This window comes from Schistocerca cancellata, chromosome 1 (genome assembly GCF_023864275.1).
Source record: "Schistocerca cancellata isolate TAMUIC-IGC-003103 chromosome 1, iqSchCanc2.1, whole genome shotgun sequence".
NCBI classification, from domain to species: Eukaryota; Metazoa; Arthropoda; class Insecta; order Orthoptera; family Acrididae; genus Schistocerca; species Schistocerca cancellata.
This window is the reverse complement of record NC_064626.1, coordinates 661,957,150-661,977,195: the sequence shown is the minus strand read 5'-3', so window position 1 is coordinate 661,977,195 and position 20,046 is coordinate 661,957,150. Positions and strand designations below refer to the sequence as shown.

The 20,046-nt window shown below is 42.3% G+C and overlaps 2 protein-coding genes across 3 annotated transcripts in view; one reads left to right on the top strand and one right to left on the bottom strand.

Moving 5' to 3' along the window:
• The window catches only part of LOC126092374 (uncharacterized), a 422,634-nt gene extending 421,731 nt beyond the window's left edge, over positions 1-903 (bottom strand). Inside the window, exon 1 of the mRNA XM_049907969.1 lies at positions 672-903. Within this exon, the coding sequence (XP_049763926.1) occupies positions 672-774 (103 nt within the window). The 5' untranslated portion in view covers positions 775-903. The remainder of the gene's footprint in view (positions 1-671) is intronic.
• Positions 904-963: 60 nt separating this feature from the next.
• The window catches only part of LOC126183769 (TBC1 domain family member 9), a 204,245-nt gene continuing 185,162 nt past the window's right edge, over positions 964-20,046 (top strand). For both annotated transcript variants that reach the window (XM_049926012.1, XM_049926005.1), the window contains exons 1-2: positions 964-1,147; positions 1,430-1,596. In XM_049926012.1, coding sequence (XP_049781969.1) covers positions 1,104-1,147; positions 1,430-1,596 — 211 coding nt within the window. In that variant the 5' untranslated portion in view covers positions 964-1,103. The remainder of the gene's footprint in view (positions 1,148-1,429; positions 1,597-20,046) is intronic.

Here is a 20,046-nt window from a genome sequence, read left to right as displayed (position 1 = left end):
TTAATGATGGTCATCGAGTATTTGATTTGCCTTATGACACTGTTCTCCATGACCTCTCCAACAAATTTTTAATTGGCAGTTGCGGTACATTACTTCCTCTATTACAATTTACTCCCTCTATGCCACGAAATAAAAGCATACGGCCTAATGAAACGTCTACTATTACTTTCATTTATGGCAAATTATATCCTCCTGCTTGTATTATAATAACGTTGATGTTTTCTGCCAATGAATGACACTAAATACATGTTTAATGTTTTTTTCCTTACTCAGCAGTAGATTTTTTGCTTCCGCGTGAAATACAAGAGCAAAAACAGTAATCCTTACTAATAGTACACAAAGAAACTCATGACACCATTCAACAAAATAAAGTCACAGGTGGTGGGTGTGCCATCTGTTATGTACCAATGAAGCTGCTTGTCAAACAGTAGATTTCAACATCTTGGCGCGTAGACGAATTAGTCACAACTCTGGAGTAAATTTTATGAACTAACAATCATACGTAAGCCACCCGATATTTAGCATGTACAGTCGAGTCTTCGATAAGTCAGAGACACCGTACGGTAGTATCATTTATGTTTGTCAACACACAAAAATGTACGCATCAAAGAGCACGCCTCCGTAATTTAAGAAGCTGACTGGCGATGAAATATCTGTTCTATCACACTTACCACTGTCATGGTTTGTTTCAGATGTTGGTGTAGGAATGGAATTGCTTCTGTGATGTTGATTGGTTGTTGCACTGATCACTAAACTATCGCTCATTTCAGCCATTTTTAGTTGTAACGAGAATTTCCTTATACGGAATTAAGTTTCTCGTTTGCTTCACGGAAGATCACGAATGTTTAATCTTGCGGAAGGACAGCAAGGGCGCATTCTGTTGGGATTCATTTGAAACTTGTCGATGTATCGATCTTTTGTATTGCTTGACTTATCGATTTATCTTACCAACTTAGACGTCAGAAGTGTTGTGCGTGCGATGCAAGTGGCGAGCGAAGTAGACATTACCAATGTGAGGAAAACATTTTGGGATTGTAAATGCCTTATTATTATAGGCTGATAAGCAGGTTCTGGTTCCATTTCGCTAAGTCAGCCTCGGAATAATGTGGGTAAAACCACAAGAAGTTCTTCTTGCAAATGCGTTATGGTAAGTTTTGTTTACATTAGGAAAGTTAACAGCTGATTGTCATAGCTGATAACAGTTAGCAAACTTTTCTCCACGTCAATAGCACAAACTAACACATGATGAAATATTCAACAAAACCTTTAGTCCATCACGACTGTGTGTTCCCCCAAATCACAAATACGTAGTGACAGTAGCGCTAAATTAACCTGTATAGTTAGCTGACAGTGAAAATGCGACATTAGTTATTGATGTTTTAACTGTTACTGTTAATTACAACCATTTGAAAGTGCGTTGTTTTCGTAGGGTAACCGAACAGGCAAATCTATATTTCCTTCTTCAAAGGAGAAAAGGGCATGGAAAATCGAAAGGATTGTCGTCAATACTTGTTGGTACATTGGATAGTGTCTTCGACACTAAGCCACCACCATACAGGATTCTGCACCAGACACCAACTTCCGAAGTATACTACCGTGAGTAACCCATCGGGTACTGCTTTACTGCAAAAACATAATGTAGTGGTATTACTTTGTTAGTAGAGAAGTAAAATCTTTAACCCTAATGAAAATAATCACCAGTGATCACCAGCGTACTCAAATATTCTGTCTTGTGTAGCTAATTGTATATTCATGTGATTTGATCATTCCGACAGTTGTTTAACATCTAGCACCTCATATGTTTTAAGTTTGTGATAGATAATTATACTGCTAGTTACTTTTTGAATAGTTACTGGAGGTAATAGTAAAACTTGGACAGTGGATAAACTTATAGAATCAGGCTTACTACTGTATCACCAATATAGAATCAGTCTTACTATTTTATCACCAATAAATGAAAAAAGGAACAGCCACTTATACAAAATACGGAAACACTTATTGAAATCAGGTTTATAATGCCTGAACAGCTTTTCAAAAGATGCCACTGTACTGTATTACACATAGTATATACTGAATTCTCACAGCATCTGGGCCATAGACAGAAAATAACCAAATCTGTTAAACAATTTTGAAGGGAGGTGTGGGTTTAGTGAGAAGGCATGGGAGGTGATGCTTATTAGTGGCAGGGGTTTGAGTGTGTGGACACTTAATTAATTGATTTCTCAACAGACAAATAGGCCCAGTAAATCAATCAGTTAAGGTACTGCAAATCATAATGGTCTTGTTCAGTGAAATTTCATATAATTTTGCAGGGGACTTCGGGGTATACTGAGAAACTTTTCTTGCAACACAAGATTTTCTTGACATCAAAACAAAGGAGGAGTAAATGGTTTATCAGATCATGTGCTAACCGAAATGCTTCGTTAATATTTGCAGTCAGAATGTATGTGAAAGAAAAAATCATGTAAATCATAGTAGTGGGTGTAACAAACAAGTGAAACAACTTACAGTTCACATTGATTGATTTTTATTTGGTCCCATTTGATTACATTTTGTACAAAGTGTCTACTTGTAATATAGGACAAGTCGACTTAAACCTGTTTATTAAAATTTAATAAACCAAAGTGGCAATACATACAATAATGTTGAGTACATTTTCGTCTATTTTTTAGGTCCTAAAAATTACTTTTTTACGTACTACATTATACTCACATTTACATTTTTCTCTGTGTGTTCATGTTCTCAAGTTATTTACGTATCATAATATGTTCACTTACTAACAGAAGTTCTATAACAGTAATAGCAGCATTTTTCATTCATTGATACATATACTCTTCTACGCTATAGAATTATTTTCCATTAAATAATACTCACAAAGTTTTTGGAATGTCTTTTAGCTCACATTGTCCTGTAAACTCTTTGGAAGTCGCCTATGAATATGTGTGTGTTTTTCCAGTTGTTTGTGAACACTATAAACATTGTCTTTCTTAGATTTGAAATTGTCATTTTGTATAAGCCACTGTACTGTTTTATTTGTCATAAATGCACTTCTTTCTAGTGTTTCCAGATTTTTTTACATTCATTAGTGTCATGTCATCTGCATATAGTATTTTTTTTATCTTTCTCACTGACATCAATATTGTTTACAAATAGGTTCAACAGAAGTACAGATCCTTGAGGCATTCCATACTTACTATTTCTGATTTCAGATCTGCATCCAGTTTCTGTTTCCGCCCACAGCTTTCTGTTGCTGATGTATGATTTTATTCAGTTGGCTGCATGTACACAAATACCATAGCTTTCAAATTTTTCAGTAAGTGTAGTATGGGGTGATTGTGTCAAATGCTTTAGACATATCCAGAAACATGGCAGAGACAGAGTTTCTTTCATCTAATGTATCTGTAACAGATTTTGTGAGGCTTGAGATAGCGGTTTCTTTAGATTTCCCTTTTTGAAAGCCACGTTATGCTGTAATCAGAATTCTGTGTTTCGGAATGTGGTCGGCCTACTATGCATAAGCATCTCTAGTATTTTTGAGAAACCAGAGATTAAATACATTGGTCTGTAGTTATTTATTCTTAATTATTTATCTTGCCCATCTTCTCTTTCACTAGCTGTGGAATAAAAAATCTTTCGCTAAATAGTGGGGTACTCTCCACGAAGTCCACATTGGTGTCCTTTCTGTTTCTTCAACTTTAGAAGTTGTTGGTTGTATGTTTTGATGCATTGCACAATCTTTTTGTGGTGCTGTGTGTGATGGTTTATTTATTATGTTTAATCGGCTATCAGTTGTTTCTGTTGACACATTGTGATCTTCCAGTTCTTTACAGTGTGTTTGTTCCAATACTGTTATTAATGCTGCATCTGCTTCTGTTTTTGTATGGTCTATCTCATTGTTGAAATGTGATGCTCCAGTTCTTCCATTTCCTGGCTTTTTGATCCTATAGAAGATTTTTTTACTTCTGGCATAATGGTTACTGCTATGTTTTTCCCATGATTATGGTCTGCTTTTTGGTTGTTATTCAATATAATTCTCTGCATAGTTTCTTTTTTCCTCTTTTGTTTTTGTGCAATTCTTGCCGTGTGAAATCTTGTCTTCTTAGGAATTTGTTTATATCAAGTGCTGTGGCATGATTGTATTGTTCACCTGCTTTTACAATGCACTTTTTCAGCTGATATGACATAATTTGTTTGTACTTTGTCTTGCTGGTATGGAATTGTACACAGTACCACCCTGTCATTTGATCCAGCACAGAGTATTAATGTGTCTTCTTACCCTAGGTGTTTGATTTTGCTATTAATGCCTCTGGTAACTTTGTTAAATAACGCTCCTTGTTTAAAAAAGGACGTTACAGAGAGCATTTCTTGTGATAATTCATTCAACAAGCTTGCACAGTTTCTGCCGTTTTCGTCAGTCAACATAAGAACTTCGGTTTCTGGCATAGCTGTATTGCATTGATTCCTGGTTCCTTTCGCTGCTAATTCCATTTCTGTTTGTGCGATATTTACATTTACTGGGACGTTTGATGTACACAATTATTGGAACATTAAGCATCGTCGCTGTTGTGTTTTTCCTTTTTGCAAATTTGGCCTACATTTTTGGACATCTGAATGAACTGACACAGTTTTTCACACTCATACAGTTTAATTGTTCTTTTAGAGCCTTCAGACTATCAGTAAGATGTGCAATTGGAGCATCCACTTGCAAAATTTTGTCTTTCATTTATTGTCGGTAAATTACGTCCTGAGTATTCCCTTGAACCATTTTAGTGTCTATTTGTTTAGTTTCGAGGCATTGATTTCATTATGTGCCTTGCTGTGACCAATTTACATAATGTGCATCATGACGATAGTTGTTTACTTTTCTGTTCCATGCTTCACAAAAGAAAATAAATAAATAAATAAATAAAACATGTTAGAGTAAGCATACTTGGAGTACTGGTGCTGTTGTCCTCATTTCCATCTTGTCTCTGCACTTTAAACATATAGTTCAGAATTGTATTACAAACTTATTTGAAAGGTTTTCGCTAGTACATGCACTGATTTATATTTACGCTGCATCCACACTTTATACAAATTTCACTAGCTTGATATTGTAACAAACTCTTTTGCAATGGCAAAAATTACACTTGTAGGCTTGATTCTTCTCTTGTTTATTTTCACAGATTTGACTATATTCACAGGATTATTTCACTAAGCACTTGCTACCTTGGTTCCCAAAGAGGGCCATTCACGACTGTTTTAGGCCTGGCTAGCTTTAACATTTTGCTGTAAAAGCTGTAACAAATTAATTACCTCATCATTAAAATGAAATTTTAACTATAAAACATTAAAGTAGCTAGATTTGGGAATATAGGTCTTGCAGAAATATAAGTAATAAATTAGTCACAATGTTTAGAGAGACATGGTGAAGAGATCGTGAAGCAGATGGTGTACATGAAGAACTTACCTCCTTCTGAAACATGCTGTAATAACAATCGTGTTCTAGAAAGAGAAACTGCATCATCCAAAGAAAATATTGCAGATAAAAGGAAAAATGATATAATCACTGCAAATGTAAAGTCTTCCAGATTGTTATTAATGTAAGTCATTATTCTAATAATAATAATAATAATAATAATAATAATAATAATAATTTTGAGCATTATTAAACAAGATGCAAATTCAGTAGCACAATCAAAATTGGTTTCTTAAGTATCATGGCAACAGAAATGACAGAATTAAATCATAGATCATTAGTTTGTGATTTGTTCTTTGCACTCAAAGCAAACATTGCATTTGTCACAAAACACCTAAGTGACTATGTATTAGATTCACTATTGTAGACGTTGTCTAGGCATTAGCACATAGTCATTACAAAAAATCACTAGGTAACTACAGAGAAGTAATTTTCATACTCCACCATTGTGCCTTGTAGAGGATTTTGATGACATCATAGGATCCTAATTGAGCCAATTTTTTATAAAATCAATGACTTACAGCATTTTTTCTGGCTGATGTGCATTATTACCTCTCATTTATATAAAAACTAAAACAGGCAAATAATATTCAATCACATACCTAGTCACTTTATCTTTTCTAACAATTTTGGGGAAAGCAGTGTTTCACTGATAAAACTGTGTTAATGGTCTTTGCATTCTGTAAAGGGTGCTTTACAGAAAAAGGTGGACAATGTAAAAAAAAACTTCTAGAAAACTAATGAAATTATTCAGTTGCCAGTGTATGCAACTTAATCAAGGGTTTTGGTAATGTAGACCACAAGACTGTACTTTCGGTTCTAAATTGTTAAATTATTGACTGAATTCATCTGGCCTGGCTGGAGTCTTGATGATGTTAAGACAGTACCAAAGGAATAAGCTACCCACCTGGATAGCCTTGCTTGTTAAGTGCCACTTCTGAGATGGGGAGGTGCACCAGTCTTGCATAGAAACTGTCTCATAGATAATGAAGAGGGTTGGTATGTCAGCCATCCTAGATGTGGTTTTTAGGTGTTTCCCCACACTGCACTAGGCAAATACCAGGTTAGTACCAAAGTCCTGCCTCAGTGACATGATTTGCTAAAATTTTTAAAATTTTGGCTGGCTTTCACATAAATAACACCAGGCACAGACAGTTTAGGTACACATGTCCTGTCCTTGGGGGGGAGGGGTTAGCAAGGTGGCAACAGGAAGGGCATCAGGCCACCTCTTAAATTAACCATGCCAAATCCATTAATAACCATATTGACCCTGTGCCAACGGAAGGCAAAGGTGCAAGTAAAAGTAGTAGTAACAAAGGGATAAACTAAATGTAGGAGCAGGATCGTAAAATATGGTGTTTCATTATGCTTGATCCTAAATTTGGTTCTGGTTTTGAAGTTATTGCAGTTTTTTGGACTTTCATGTGGTGATTGTGGATGACAGAAACAGTGTACTAGCAATAAAAGGCAGCTGGGCCACTGACTAGTGGGATAAAGATCTCATGGAGAACAAAGTGGGAATTATATCAAAATGTTAGAAGTTCTCACAATTGAGCTTCAACAGCCCATTACAAACACAACTGTAAGGTGCTTAAAATGTTATTAGGAAGGCAAAGATTGTGTGGTATGTAAATATAGTAGCTAATTCACAAGATATAATTAAAATTCTATGGTCAGTTGTGAAAGAAATGTCGGGGCAGCAGCACAGGGTCGAGGATATAAAATCAGTATGTAATGAAAATGTTTCTGTTACTGGTAAGTCAGATATATGTTCAGTTCAGTATTTAACAATTTTTGAACATACCTGGTGAATTAAATAAAAACTTAGTTTCTACAGGGAATCATAAAGCTTCTTGGAAAATGGCTTTCGGAGACTGATATTTGAAATAATACTCTGTAATATGGACAAGGGGGAGACTGAGCTGATAATTAAATCACTGAAGACTAAGCAGTCTGCTGGATATGATGGACTATCTAGCAGAATACTAACGTACTGTGCTGCACATGTCAGCCTTGTACTTCACCATATTTGTAATTTTTCTTTTAGGAGTGATCAGTTTCCTGAGTGGTAATGTAATCAGTAGTAAAGCTAGTTTATAAAAAGGGAGAAAGGGATAGTTTGGATAATTTTGACCTATTTCTTTAATAATTGGTCATTTCATTTCACATAATTTACTGCCAAATGTACAGTTTGGTTTTATAAGTGGTTTAACAGTTGAAAATGATATATTCTCTTTTCTCTGTGAGTAAACAAAAGGTTCCGAACACTAGACATATTTTTTGATTTAACTAAGGTGTTGATTGTTTTGATGACAAAATATTGCTGCAAGATTTGGATCATTACGGAATACGGGAAGTAGCTCACAGTTGGTTATCCTTTTACTTTAAGAACACACAGCGAAAGGTTGTTCTCCATGCTACAGAGCATGACTATGTTGTGGGATCTGAGTGGTGCACAGATGAAATGGGGAGTACCCCAAGGGTCAGTGCTGGGACCATGCCTATGCCTTATTTATATAATTGATATGCATTCTGGTATTGCAAGTGATTTTGAAATATTTGTTTAGTAGTAAAAGATGTAGTGCGCAGTGTTGGCACTGTTTTAAGTAGTGCAGTTCAAGACATAAGTTCATGGCTTGTAGAAAATAAACTAATGCTAAATCACAGTAAGACTCGTTTGTTGCAGTTTCTACCACACACTTCAACAGAACATGACATTCTAAGTACACAGAATGGGCATATGATTAGTGAGGCCGAACAGATCAAATGATTAGTGAGATAGAACAACTTAGGTTTCTAGTTGTCCAGGTGGACAGTAGACTGCTGTGGAAAGCCCATGCTCAGGATCTTGTTCAAAGACTATCTGAAGTAAGTGTTAGTTTGACACGAAAAGCAGTGTACTTTGCTTATTTTCATTCATTTTTGACATACAGTATTATACTTTACTCTTCCCATTATTGAAAGGTACTTTTGGCTCAGGAATGGATGGTCCGGGCAATAAGCACTCTTCTGATCCCTGTTCATTACTCTGGGTATTCTGACATTGCTTTCTCAATATATATGTATTCTTCAATGTTGTTCCTTGGTAACAATATCGCCCTATTTCCAAGAATTAGTGTCTTTCACTCAGTTAATAATAGGTAGAAACCCAATCAACATTTGAATTGCACCACCTTGACTTTAGTGCAGAAAGGTGTTCAGTATTCTGCTGTATCCATTTTCAGTAACCTACCACAAGAATTAAAAAACCTGAGCATTAATCCACATGCTTTAAAATGCAAACTGAAGAGTTTCCTCGTGGGTCACTTGTTCTATTCTGCTGAGGAGCTTCTTGAAAAATTAAGTTAATTCCTGTGTTACATAGTTGACTGTGTTTATATAAACTTATAGCTTGTTGTCTTTTTAGGATTCATAAACATTTTTATTTGATGTGTTATTACTTTTCTGTTGTAACTTCATTTACTGATGTTCGTGACCATGGACATTTGCTCCTAAATTTGGCTCTGTGGAACTAGACGTGTAAAATAAAAAAATAAAATATCAATCTCGTAAAAACTGAATCTATTATACTGTATACAAATACAGATGGCTTACATACGACCAAAAAGAAAGTTAATAGTTAAGCACTAAATGAAACCTTTTGTGTATAGAGAGGTAACTAGATAAATACAGTGAGCGCATTGACAGTAGTAGTAATTTTATTATTCCTCAAATCTTATTTGACAGTGATAAAAGTTGTGTCACAATAACACACATTTAATCAGAATCTGAAAAGTCATGATACTGCAATGTGAAACAGAAATATTCCTAACAGTTAATGTTTTTGCACATTAATAACCATCATACAAACAGAAGTAAAAATATCTAAAATCAATTTCACTCATTTGCTTTGATACATAAATACTAAAATTAATTTTCTGCAAACTGAAGCACTATTTCCTCGAAGGATACACACTAATATACGGCACAAAAACAGTATTTTCCCCTCGAACCCTATATTCATGATGACACCGATTTTCATGCCCCCTTCTTATCTTCTTTCAGCAGGATGTGTGTATCCACAGATTCTTGTAAGATATCAAGGGAAAAATACTAGAAAAAAATTAACCAAGAGAAACAAAAATGTGTGTATTTGTTAGTGTAGTGGTGTGGTCTCTGCAGTCAGTCTCTCTCTCTCTCTCTCTCTCTCTCTCTCTCTCTCTCTCTCTCTCTCTCTCTCTCTCTCTCTCTCTCTGTCTGTGTGTGTGTGTGTGTGTGTGTGTGTGTGTGTGTGAGAGAGAGAGAGAGAGAGAGAGAGAGAGAGAGAGAGAGAGAGAGAGAGAGAGAGAGAGAGAGAGAGAGAGAGATAGATATATATATATATATATTGCCCGAGAAGGTCAAGGTGATGTCTACCGGTGTGATGTAAAGCCCTATACCCCTCCCCCGGTGCAGTGCTTTAAGCGCTGGAAGTTCATATGTCTTCCTGCTGCACTTCCAGCGTCACATGCTGAGATTGCGGATGCCCATCACATCCCAATACTCCCATCTGTGTCAACTGCAGATAGCACCATTCGCCTTGCTCACCTGACTGCAGGAAAATCATGGAGTACAAGACCCTGGACAGACTGACCTACACTGAGGCTAAGAGATAATTTGAACGCCTGCATCCTGTGCGTATGACATTGTCTTACGCTGCCGCTACAACAGTTCTGGCACCGTCAGCTCTGCCAACCCAGGTCACCTCTCAGAGCCGGAAGACTACACCTGCCCCTTTGGTGGTGGGGGGCATTTCCCTTCCTGTTGCAGGAACAACAGCTCCTGCACCACCTACTTCGGGAGCAACACCCCCCTCCTCCCCCCCCCCCCCAACCATCAGGGACGTCCGTCCCCACTTCTAAGCTGGATAAGCGTAAGTCTCCTTCGGCTTCTCTCGCTAGGAAGGGGACCATTGGGTCACTCCCTTCCCAGGTTTCTTCTTGTGGGAAAGATAACACCCGCCAGTGGCTGAAGAGCCCAAAAGCAGCTGGGTGTAGGGCTTCACGCTCGTCCTCAGTCCCGGAGACTGGGCCAGTGAAGTCCTCCCAGCCAGGGAAACCCAAGTTGCAGGGAGAGAAATCAAAAAAGAACAGATCTAAGACCAAGGAAATTGCATTGGCACCCACACCACTGCTACCTACAAGATCTGCGGCTGAGAATGGGGGTGGAGATTTTGGCGTCCACTGAGGACCTAGATCTCGCCAGACCCTCAGACACAATGGACATAGAGTGCTCAGGCAATAAATCAGTGGGTGCAGGTGACTCTGAGGCGTAAACTGCCTCATTGAATGTTTCATGCCTTCCTAGTCTCACGATGTCATCCTCCAGTGGAAATGCGGTGGTTTTTTCCACCACCTGGCTGAGCTACAGCAACTGTTAAGCTATCTGCTAACTAACTATCTAACTGTTAATATATCTGCTATCTTCATTGCCCTCCAGGAAACCTGGTTCCCAGCAATGCGGACCCCTGCCCTCTGTGGCTACAAGGGATATTAGAGGAACCGTAGTGACTATAATCGAGGGTCAGGTGGAGTTTGCGTTTATGTTGTAAACTCATCTGTAGTGACACTGTGCCCCTTTAAACTCCTCTTGAAACTGTGGCTGTCAGAATAAAGATGACACAGGAGATAACTGTCTGCAATGTATATCTTCCTCCAAATCGTGCAGTACCCCTGAATGTATTAGTTGCACTGATTCATCAACTCCCTAAATCTTTCCCACTTCTGGGAGACTTTAATGCCCATAACCCCTTGTGGGGTGGTACAATGCTTAATGGCCGAGGCAGAGATGTCGAAACTTCACTGTCGCAATTCGACCTCTGCCTCTTGACTACTGGGGCTGACACACATTGCAGTGTGGCTCATGGTAGTTACTCAGCCATTGATTTATCAGTTTTCAGCCCAGGACTTCTCCCATCCTTCCATCCACTGGAGAGCACATGATGACCTGTGTGGTAGTGACCACATCCCCATCTTCCTGTCACTGCCCCAACGTCAGGCACATGGATGCCTGCCCAGATGGGCCTTAAACAAGGCGGACTGGGGAACTTTCATCTCTGCTGTCACTGCTGAGTCTCTCCCACATGGTAACATTGATGTGATGGTTGAGTAGGCGACTAGCAGAATTGTTTCTGCGACAGAAAACATGATCCCTCTCTCTTTAGGTGGCCTGAGGCATAAGGCAGTGCCTTGGTGGTCACCAGAAGTCGCTGAAGCAATTAAGGAATGTCGGCGAGCTCTACAGTGGCATAAGCGGCACCCTTCCCTGGAGCAACTCATAGCTTTTAAACAGCTCCTTGCCTTTTCCAGATGGCATCACCTGTTTGCCGTCTTATTGATATACATAAAGCATATGACACGACCTAGTGACATCGTACCCTTGCCACATTATATGAGTGGGTTCTCCGGGGCCCATTCCAGATTTTTATCTGAAACTTTTTGTTGCTCTGTACTATCCATGTACAAGTTGGTGCCTCCCCATAGTTCCATCCATATCCAGGCGAATGGAGTCCCGCAGGGCTCTGTATTGAGTGTTCCTCTATTTTTAGTGGCCATTAACGGTCTAGCAGCAGCTGTCGGTGCTTCTGTCTCTTCTTTTCTGTATGCAGACGATTTCTGCATTTCGTACTGCCACTCCAGTACTGTTGTTGCTGAGCGTCGCGTACAGGGAGCCATCCACAAGGGGCAGTCATGGGCTGTAGCCCACAGCTTCCAGTTTTCAGCCGTAAAGTTGTGTGTCATGCACTTCTGTCGGCGTCGTACCATTCATCCGGACCCAGAACTTTACGTTAATGATGATCCACTCACTGTAGTGGAGACATATTGATTCTTAGGACTGGTTTTCGACACTCGATTGACTTGGCTTCCTCGTCTTCATCAGGTTAAGCAGAAGTGCTGGCAGCAGCTCAATGCCCTCCATTGCCTGAGCAACACCAGTTGGGGTGCAGATCACTCTACGCTGCTGCAGCTCTACAGAGCCCTTGTCCAATCCTGAATTGACTATGGGAGTTTGGTCTATGATTCGGCTGCTCCTTCACCATTGCATTTACTCGATCCTGTGCACCACTCCTGATGGAGGCTGGTGGCCCTCCACTGTAGATCAGACGTGGGCAACTGCTCACCAGTTATGCATCACACATTCATAGTTCCCCTGAGCATTAGAATTACCGTCTCCTTTTCCTGTCCACAGCAGTCCATCTCCGCATCGGTGGCCCAGATTGGGGCTGACGATTGCGGTTCGCGTGCAGTCCCTTCTCTCCGAACTGGAGTCCTTCCCTTTACCACCTCTACTTGCGGTCCGTTCACGTACGCCTCCATGGTGTTCGCATTGGCGCAGCTTCGTCTGGACCTTTTGCATGGCCCTAAGGCTCCATTAACCCCACCGCTCTCTGCTGTCACTTCCTCTCGATTCTTGACATGTTCCGGGCCTCTGAAATGGTTTATACAGACAGATCAATGGCTGATGGTCATGTAGGCTTCGCCTATGTTCATGGAGGACATATTGAGCACCACTCCTTGCCAATTGCCTGAAGTGTTTTCACTCCAGAGCTGGCGGTCATATCTCGTGCTCTTGAGCACATCCGCTCATGCCCTGGGGAGTCATTTCTCCTATATACTGACTTACTGAGCAGCCTACAAGCTGTTGACCAGTGCTACCCTCGCCACCCTCTTGTAGCATCCATTCAGGAGTCCATCTATGCCCTGGAACAGTCCCGCTGTTCCGTGGTGTTTGTGTGGACCACAGGACACGTCGGAATCCCCAGCAACAAACTTGCCGACAGGCTGGCCAAACAGGCGACACGGAAACTGCATCTGGAGATAGGCATCTCTGGAATTGTCCTGTGTTCTGTCTTACACCGCAGGGTTTTCCAGCTTTTGGTGATGGAAGGGCATAACAGCACGCACAACAAACTGCATGTCATTAAAGAGATTATGAATGTGTGGTGGTCTTCCATGCACGCCTCTCGCAGGGAATCGGTTGTCCTCTGCCGCCTCCGCATCGGCCATACGTGGCTAACGTATGGTTACCTACTCTGTCGCGAGGATCCACCTCAGTGTCACTATGGTTCCCAAATGACAGTCGTCCACCTCTTGCTGGACTGCCCACTTTTAGCTGCTCTGCGGCATATTTTTAACTTTCCCAGCACCCTGCCTTCGGTGTTGGGTGACAATACCTCCACAGCAGCTTTAGAGTTACATTTTATCTGTGAAAGTGGGTTTTGTACTTCTATGTAGATTTTAGAACATGTCCTTTGTCCTGTGTCCTCCACCCTAGTGCTTTTAGGGTCAAAGTTTTAATGTGTTGCAGAGTGGCTCGCTTTCCCTTTTTATTTCGTGGTTGGCCAGCCACTGTAATCTGATTTCTTGTTTTACACTCTTCTGTTTGTAGCGTCTCTGTTGCTTTCTTGTCCCCTTTTGTTCCTTTTAGTGTTCATTGCCTTCCCTTCGTTCTTGTGGCATTTCCTTTCTTTCTGTTTTGTGTTATATGTTTTATCTGTTTTATTCTCACACTTGTGGCATTGTTTTATTAGGAACAAGGAGCGATGACCTCGTAGTTTGGTCCCTTCTCCCGCCTTTAAACCAACCAACCAGAGACTGAGCCAGTGAAGTCCTCCCAGCTCTGTATCTAAGGATGGGGTGGAGATTTTGGTGTCCACTGAGGGCCTAGATCTCACCGGACTCTCAGACACAATGGATATAGACTGCTCAGGCAATAAGTCGGTGGCAGCAGGTGACTCTGAGACATAAACTACCTCATTGAATGCTCCATGCCTTCCCAGTCTCACGATGACGTCATCCTCCAGTGGAATTGTGGCGGTCTTTTCCACCGCCTGGCTGAGCTACAGCAACTGTTAACCTTTACACCTGCTATCTGTGTTGGGCTCCAGGAAACCTGGTTCCTGGCAATGCGGACCCCTGCCCTCTGCAGCTATAATGGATATTACAGGAACCATAGTGACTATAATCGAGGGTCAGGTGGAGTTTATGTTGTAAGCTCAGTCTGTAGTGACACTGTGCCCCTTCAAACTCCTCTTGAAACTGTGGCTGTCAGAATAAAGATGACACAGGAGATAACTGTCTGCAATGTATATCTTCCTCCAGATGGTGCAGTACCCCTGAATGTGTTAGCTGCACTGATTCATCAATTCCCCAAACCTTTCCTACTTTTGGGAGATTTTAATGCCCGTAACCCATTGTGGGGTGGCACTGTGCTTACTGTCTGAGGCAGAGATTTCGAAACTTTCCGGTCTCCGTTCGACCTCTGCCTCTTAAGTACTGGGTCCGCCGTGCATTTCAGTGTGGCTCATGATACTCACTCAGCCATTGATTTATCAAATTTCAGCCCAGGACTTCTCCCAATTATCGACTGGAGAGCACATGATGAACTGTGTGGTAGTGACCACATCCCCATCTTCCTGTCATTGCCCCAGCGTAAGGCCCATGGATGCCTACCCAGATGGGCTGTAAGCAAGGTGGACTGGGAAACTTCACCTCTGCTGTCGCCGTTGAATCTCCCCCACACAGTAACAACGATGTGATGGTTGAGCAGGTGACTACAACAATTGTTTCTAGGGCAGAAAATGCGATGCCCCGCTCTTTAGGATGCCAGAGGCATAATGCAGTCGTATGGTGGTCGCCCGAAGCCACTGAAGCAGTTAAGGAATGTCGGCAAACTCTACAGCAGCATAAGCGGCACCCTTCCCTGGAGCACCTCATAGCCTTTAAACGGCTCCGTGCCCACGTTCGTCAACTTATCAGACGACAGAAGCAGGAGTGTAGGGAGAGATACGTCTCAACCGTTGTGTGCCGTACATGACCTTCCCAAGTGTGGGCAAAGATCAAACTACTTTTCGGGTAACAGACCACTACAGGTGTTCCTTGTGTTGCCATAAATGTCATGTTATCTACCGATGCAAATGCAATTGCCGAGCACTTTGCTGGAGCCTCTGCATCGGAGACTTACCCCCCAGTCTTTCACACTCTCAAATGGCGGCTGGAAGGGAACGTCCTCTCATTCACTACACACCACAGTGAATCCTATAACGCCCCATTTACAGAGTGGGAGCTCCTCACTGCCCCTGCACATTGCCCCGACATCTCCTTGGCCTCACCGGATCCACAGTCAGATGATTAAACATCTCTCATCTGACTACAAGTGTCATATCCTCATCGTCTTCAACCGGATCTGGTGCGATGGCGTCTTTCCATTGCAGTAGTGGGAAAGCACCATCATTCCAATGCTTAAACCTGGTAAAAACTTGCTTGATGTGGATAGCTATCGGCCCATCAGTCTCACCGACGTTATTTGTAAGCTGCTAGAATGTATGGTATGTTGGTGGTTGGCTTGGGTCCTGAACTCACGTGGTCTACTGGCTCCATGTCAGGATGGCTTCCACCAGGGTCGCTCTACCACTGATAATCTTGTGTCCCTTGAGTCTGAAATCTGAACAGCCGGCATCACCTAGTTGCCGTCTTTTTTGTTTTACGTAAAGCATACGACATGACCTGGCGACATCATATCCTTGCCACATTGTATGGGTGGGGTCTCCGTGGCCCACTCGCGATTTTTATCTGAAACTTCCTGTTGCTCTGTACTATCCATGTACAAGTTGGTGCCTCGCATAGTATCCAGACGATTGGAGTCCCGCAGGGCTCTGTATTGAGTGTTTCTCTATTTTTAGTGGCCATTAACGGTCTAGCAGCAGCTGTCGGTGCTTCTGTCTCTTCTTCTCTGTATGCAGACGACTTCTGCATTTCATACTGCTGCTCCAGTACTGGTGTTTCTGAGCGTCACCTACACGGAGCTATCCACCAGGGGCAGTCATGGGCTGTAGCGCACAGCTTCCAGTTTTCAGCTGCAAAGTTGTGTGTCATGCACTTCTGTCGGCGTCGTACCATTCATCTGGACCCACGTTGGGACTGAAGATTACAGTTCGCATGCGGTCCTTTCTCTCCGAACTGAAGTCATTCCCTTTACCACCGCTACTTGTTGTCCGATCCCATATGCCTCCATGGTGTATGCCTTAGCTGCAGCTTCGTCTGGATCTTTCACGTGGCCCTTTGGACTCCGTTACCCCTGCGGCTCTCCACTGTCACTTCCTCTTGATTCTTGATGTGTTCCGGGGCTCTGAAGTGGTTTACACCGATGGCTCGATGGCTGATGGTCATGTAGGCTGTGCGTATGTTCACGGAGGACATATTGAACAGCACTCCTTGCCAGATGGCTGCCATGTTTTCACTGCAGAGCTGGTGGCCATATCTCGTGCTCTTGAGCAAATCCGCTCATGCCCTGGTGCGTCATTTCTGCTATGTACTGACCCCTGGAGTAGTCTGTAAGCTATTGAACAGTGCTACCATCTCCATCCTCTGGTAGCATCCATCCAGGAGTTCATCTATGTCCTGGAACAGTCCGATCATTCCGTGGTGTTTGTCTGGACCCCTGGACACGTCGAACTTGCTGACAGACTGGCCAAACAGGCATCGTGGTAACTGCTTCTGGAGATAGGCATCCCCGAACTGACTTGCATTCTGTCTTAGCCCCAGGATTTTCAGCCTTTGGGAGACAGAATGGCATAACAATATGCACAGCAAGCTTCATATCGTTAAGGAGATGACGAATGTGTAGAAGTCTTCAATGTGGTCCACTTGCAGGGAATCAGTTGTCCTCTGCTGGCTCCTCATTGGCCACGCATGGTTACTTACTCCGTCATGAGGACCCACCTCTGTGTCGCTGTGACTCCAAAATGACAGTCGTCCACCTCTTGCTGGACTGCCTATTTAAGCCGCTCTTCGGTGGAATTTTAACTTTCCCAGCTCCCTACCTTCAGTGTTGGATGACAATGCCTGAGCAACACCTTCAGTTTAAAGTTTTATCCATGAGAGTGAGTTTTATACTGCTATGTAGGTTTTAGTGCATGTCCCTTGTCCCTCTGTGTCCTCCACCCTAGTGCTTTTAGGGTGAAGTTTTAATGTGTTGCAGAGTGGCAGGCTTTCCCTTTTTATTCTCGTGGTTGGCCAGCCACTGTAATCTGCTTTTTTGTTTTACTCTCTTCATTCTGTTTTGTGTTATATGTCTCGTCCATTTTATTCTCACACTTGTGGCATTGTTTTTTATTAGGAACAAGGCACTGATGACCTCGTAGTTTGGTTCCTTCCCCCCTCTTTTTAAACAAGCAGCCTGTTATAAGGATAGATTGCCACTCAGTACAGTTCCTATTTAGTGAGTAATAGACAATCACTTTGAAAGTGAATATTAACTGTCTTTATCCAAATGCCTGTATTCTGCTCATTATTTCTTTTATCTGGAATGTAGTGATATGTCCTCATATAACTAATTAAATTCACTCTCAAATTTTTTCATTGACAGTGTTATTATTACTGTAATATTAAACAATACTTGTATTAATAAGAGTTTCAACATTGAATTATCCTTGTTCTTCAAAACAAATACCAATGTGCTTGGTGCAATAAGCTTTGATCCTAGATGTTATTCATCCTTTCTCTGTGGCTATGCTTAATTTTATTACCATTTTGTGTGGGGAGAAACAGAATTACATTGTTTTTTAAAAACAATAGTGAAAATTTTTGTCTACACTGCCTGCTTTGTAAATATCTATTCAGAGTTCTTTCTAACATTGCGACTGAGTCACTAGTAGTGGGTCCCCTGCAGATATGGGGGTTATAATATACCTGAGGCATTCATAGCTGTCATAAGAGGCGACTAAAAGGAGTCTCGCAAGTTTTGGTCCTATAAGTTCAGGTCCCATTTTCTGGTTTGACCTGCCACTTTCCAAATTCTACAGAAGTGCGGGCCATATGGGGAAGGATGCCTTACTTGGTGCACAAGTTATCCAAATAACTCCTGAACCTCTTCTCGTCATGGGTTTGCATATCCACCTGCAATTCAACTATTGGGCCAAGGACGCTTACCGAAGTACGTCATCTTCTTCCATTGTCTCCTGTTCTCTTTTGCCCTCACGACAATATTGGATTTCTTTGTGCTCAATATCCAGCACGGTAGCCAGTCCGTTGTGGTGGGGCCATCATGTACCCATTTGGTGGTAGCCCCCTGACAATACAGGGATCACACTGTTGATGCCTAAGCTGTAAACTCCCCATGTATGCCAAGGAGTAGATGCCTGTCTTCCTGGGGCATCAGGACCCCTGCCAATGGCCATCATGCCAGGTGGCCTTTGCCATGGCTTGGTGGTGGCTGTGGGGAGAGCCCCTGATTGGAGTGGGTGGCATCAGGGCGGATGACCCTCAATGAAACGGAGTAAGTCACTTTTTGCTGGGGTCAGAATGTCCTCAGCAGTCTCTAAGAAAGGAAAGGTTGGTTTCCAAGCTACCAGGTATGACCCTAAATCGTTCCCCTCCCTAGCAACACCTTGGGAGGAATGTAGGGCTTCAGAGAGACAGGATCCGTATTCGCCATGTTACTTAGTGTGCAGTAGAACTGATGCATACTCCTTTCTGGAAACGAAGCCTCTGCTTTTTGTTTAGCACCATGAGGATAAGTTTCGGGAAGTGACAGTGCTGTCCAAAATGCACAATGGGTCAGTTTTGATTCAGACTGGGTGATATTCCTGTTTCGGTCACTGCCCACAAAAGCCTCAATATGGTCCAGGGAATTATTTTTCATCGTGACTTCCTGTAACAGTCCTATGACGAGCTACCTGCCAATTTAGAATGGCGGGGTGTTCATTTTGTCCAGTGCATTTACAGGGGACCCTAAGATAATAGTGTTGCCACCAGTGCCTTCATGTTTGGCGTTTGAGGGTGATACATTGCTTGAGAAGGTCAAGGTGATGGTGTACTGATGTGATGCCAATCCCTATGTCCCTCCCCGTATGCGGTGCTTTAAATGTTGGAAATTCGGGCACATGTCCTCCCAGTGCCCTTCCAGTGCCACATGTAGAGACTGGACGTTTGCTACATCAGAATACTCTGTGTGTGCCGCCTCCTGCCTGTGTGAACTGTGGACAGCATCACTCCCCCCTGCTCACCAGACTGCCCAGTACTCCAAAAGGAACACAAAATTATGAAGTAAAAGACCCTGGACATGCTGTCTTACCATGAGGCTAAGCTCAAATATGAAAGACTTAACACTGTTCCCATGCGATCTTCTTATGCTGCCGCCTCAACAGCATTGCCATCGATGATGCCATTATGCCCATCATCTCAAGTTACTCCAGGGTCACCCTTCTTCCTCCCCTCTCGAGTTGGCTGAGGGCACGTCTTCTACTGTTGCTCCCAAAGCTTCCACTTTGGGAGCATCGCCTCCCCAAAATGCCGGGGACATTGGTCCCCTCTCATGCAGAAGGGGTCCCTTGGGACCCTACCTTTCATGGTCCAGTGGACACCAGCCAGTGGTTGAAAGAACCACTGGCTGCTGGTTGAAGGGCTTCAAGGTCTTCCTCTGTCCCTGAAGCTACTTCCAAGAAGCCCTCCCAGCAAGTGGGCAAAATTTCAAAGTAGTAGTCCACTAACAAACGGGAGCCTTCAGTGCCCCCTACACCAGCACTCCCAACACGGCTCTGCGTCCGAGGACAAGGTGGAGATTCTGGCGTC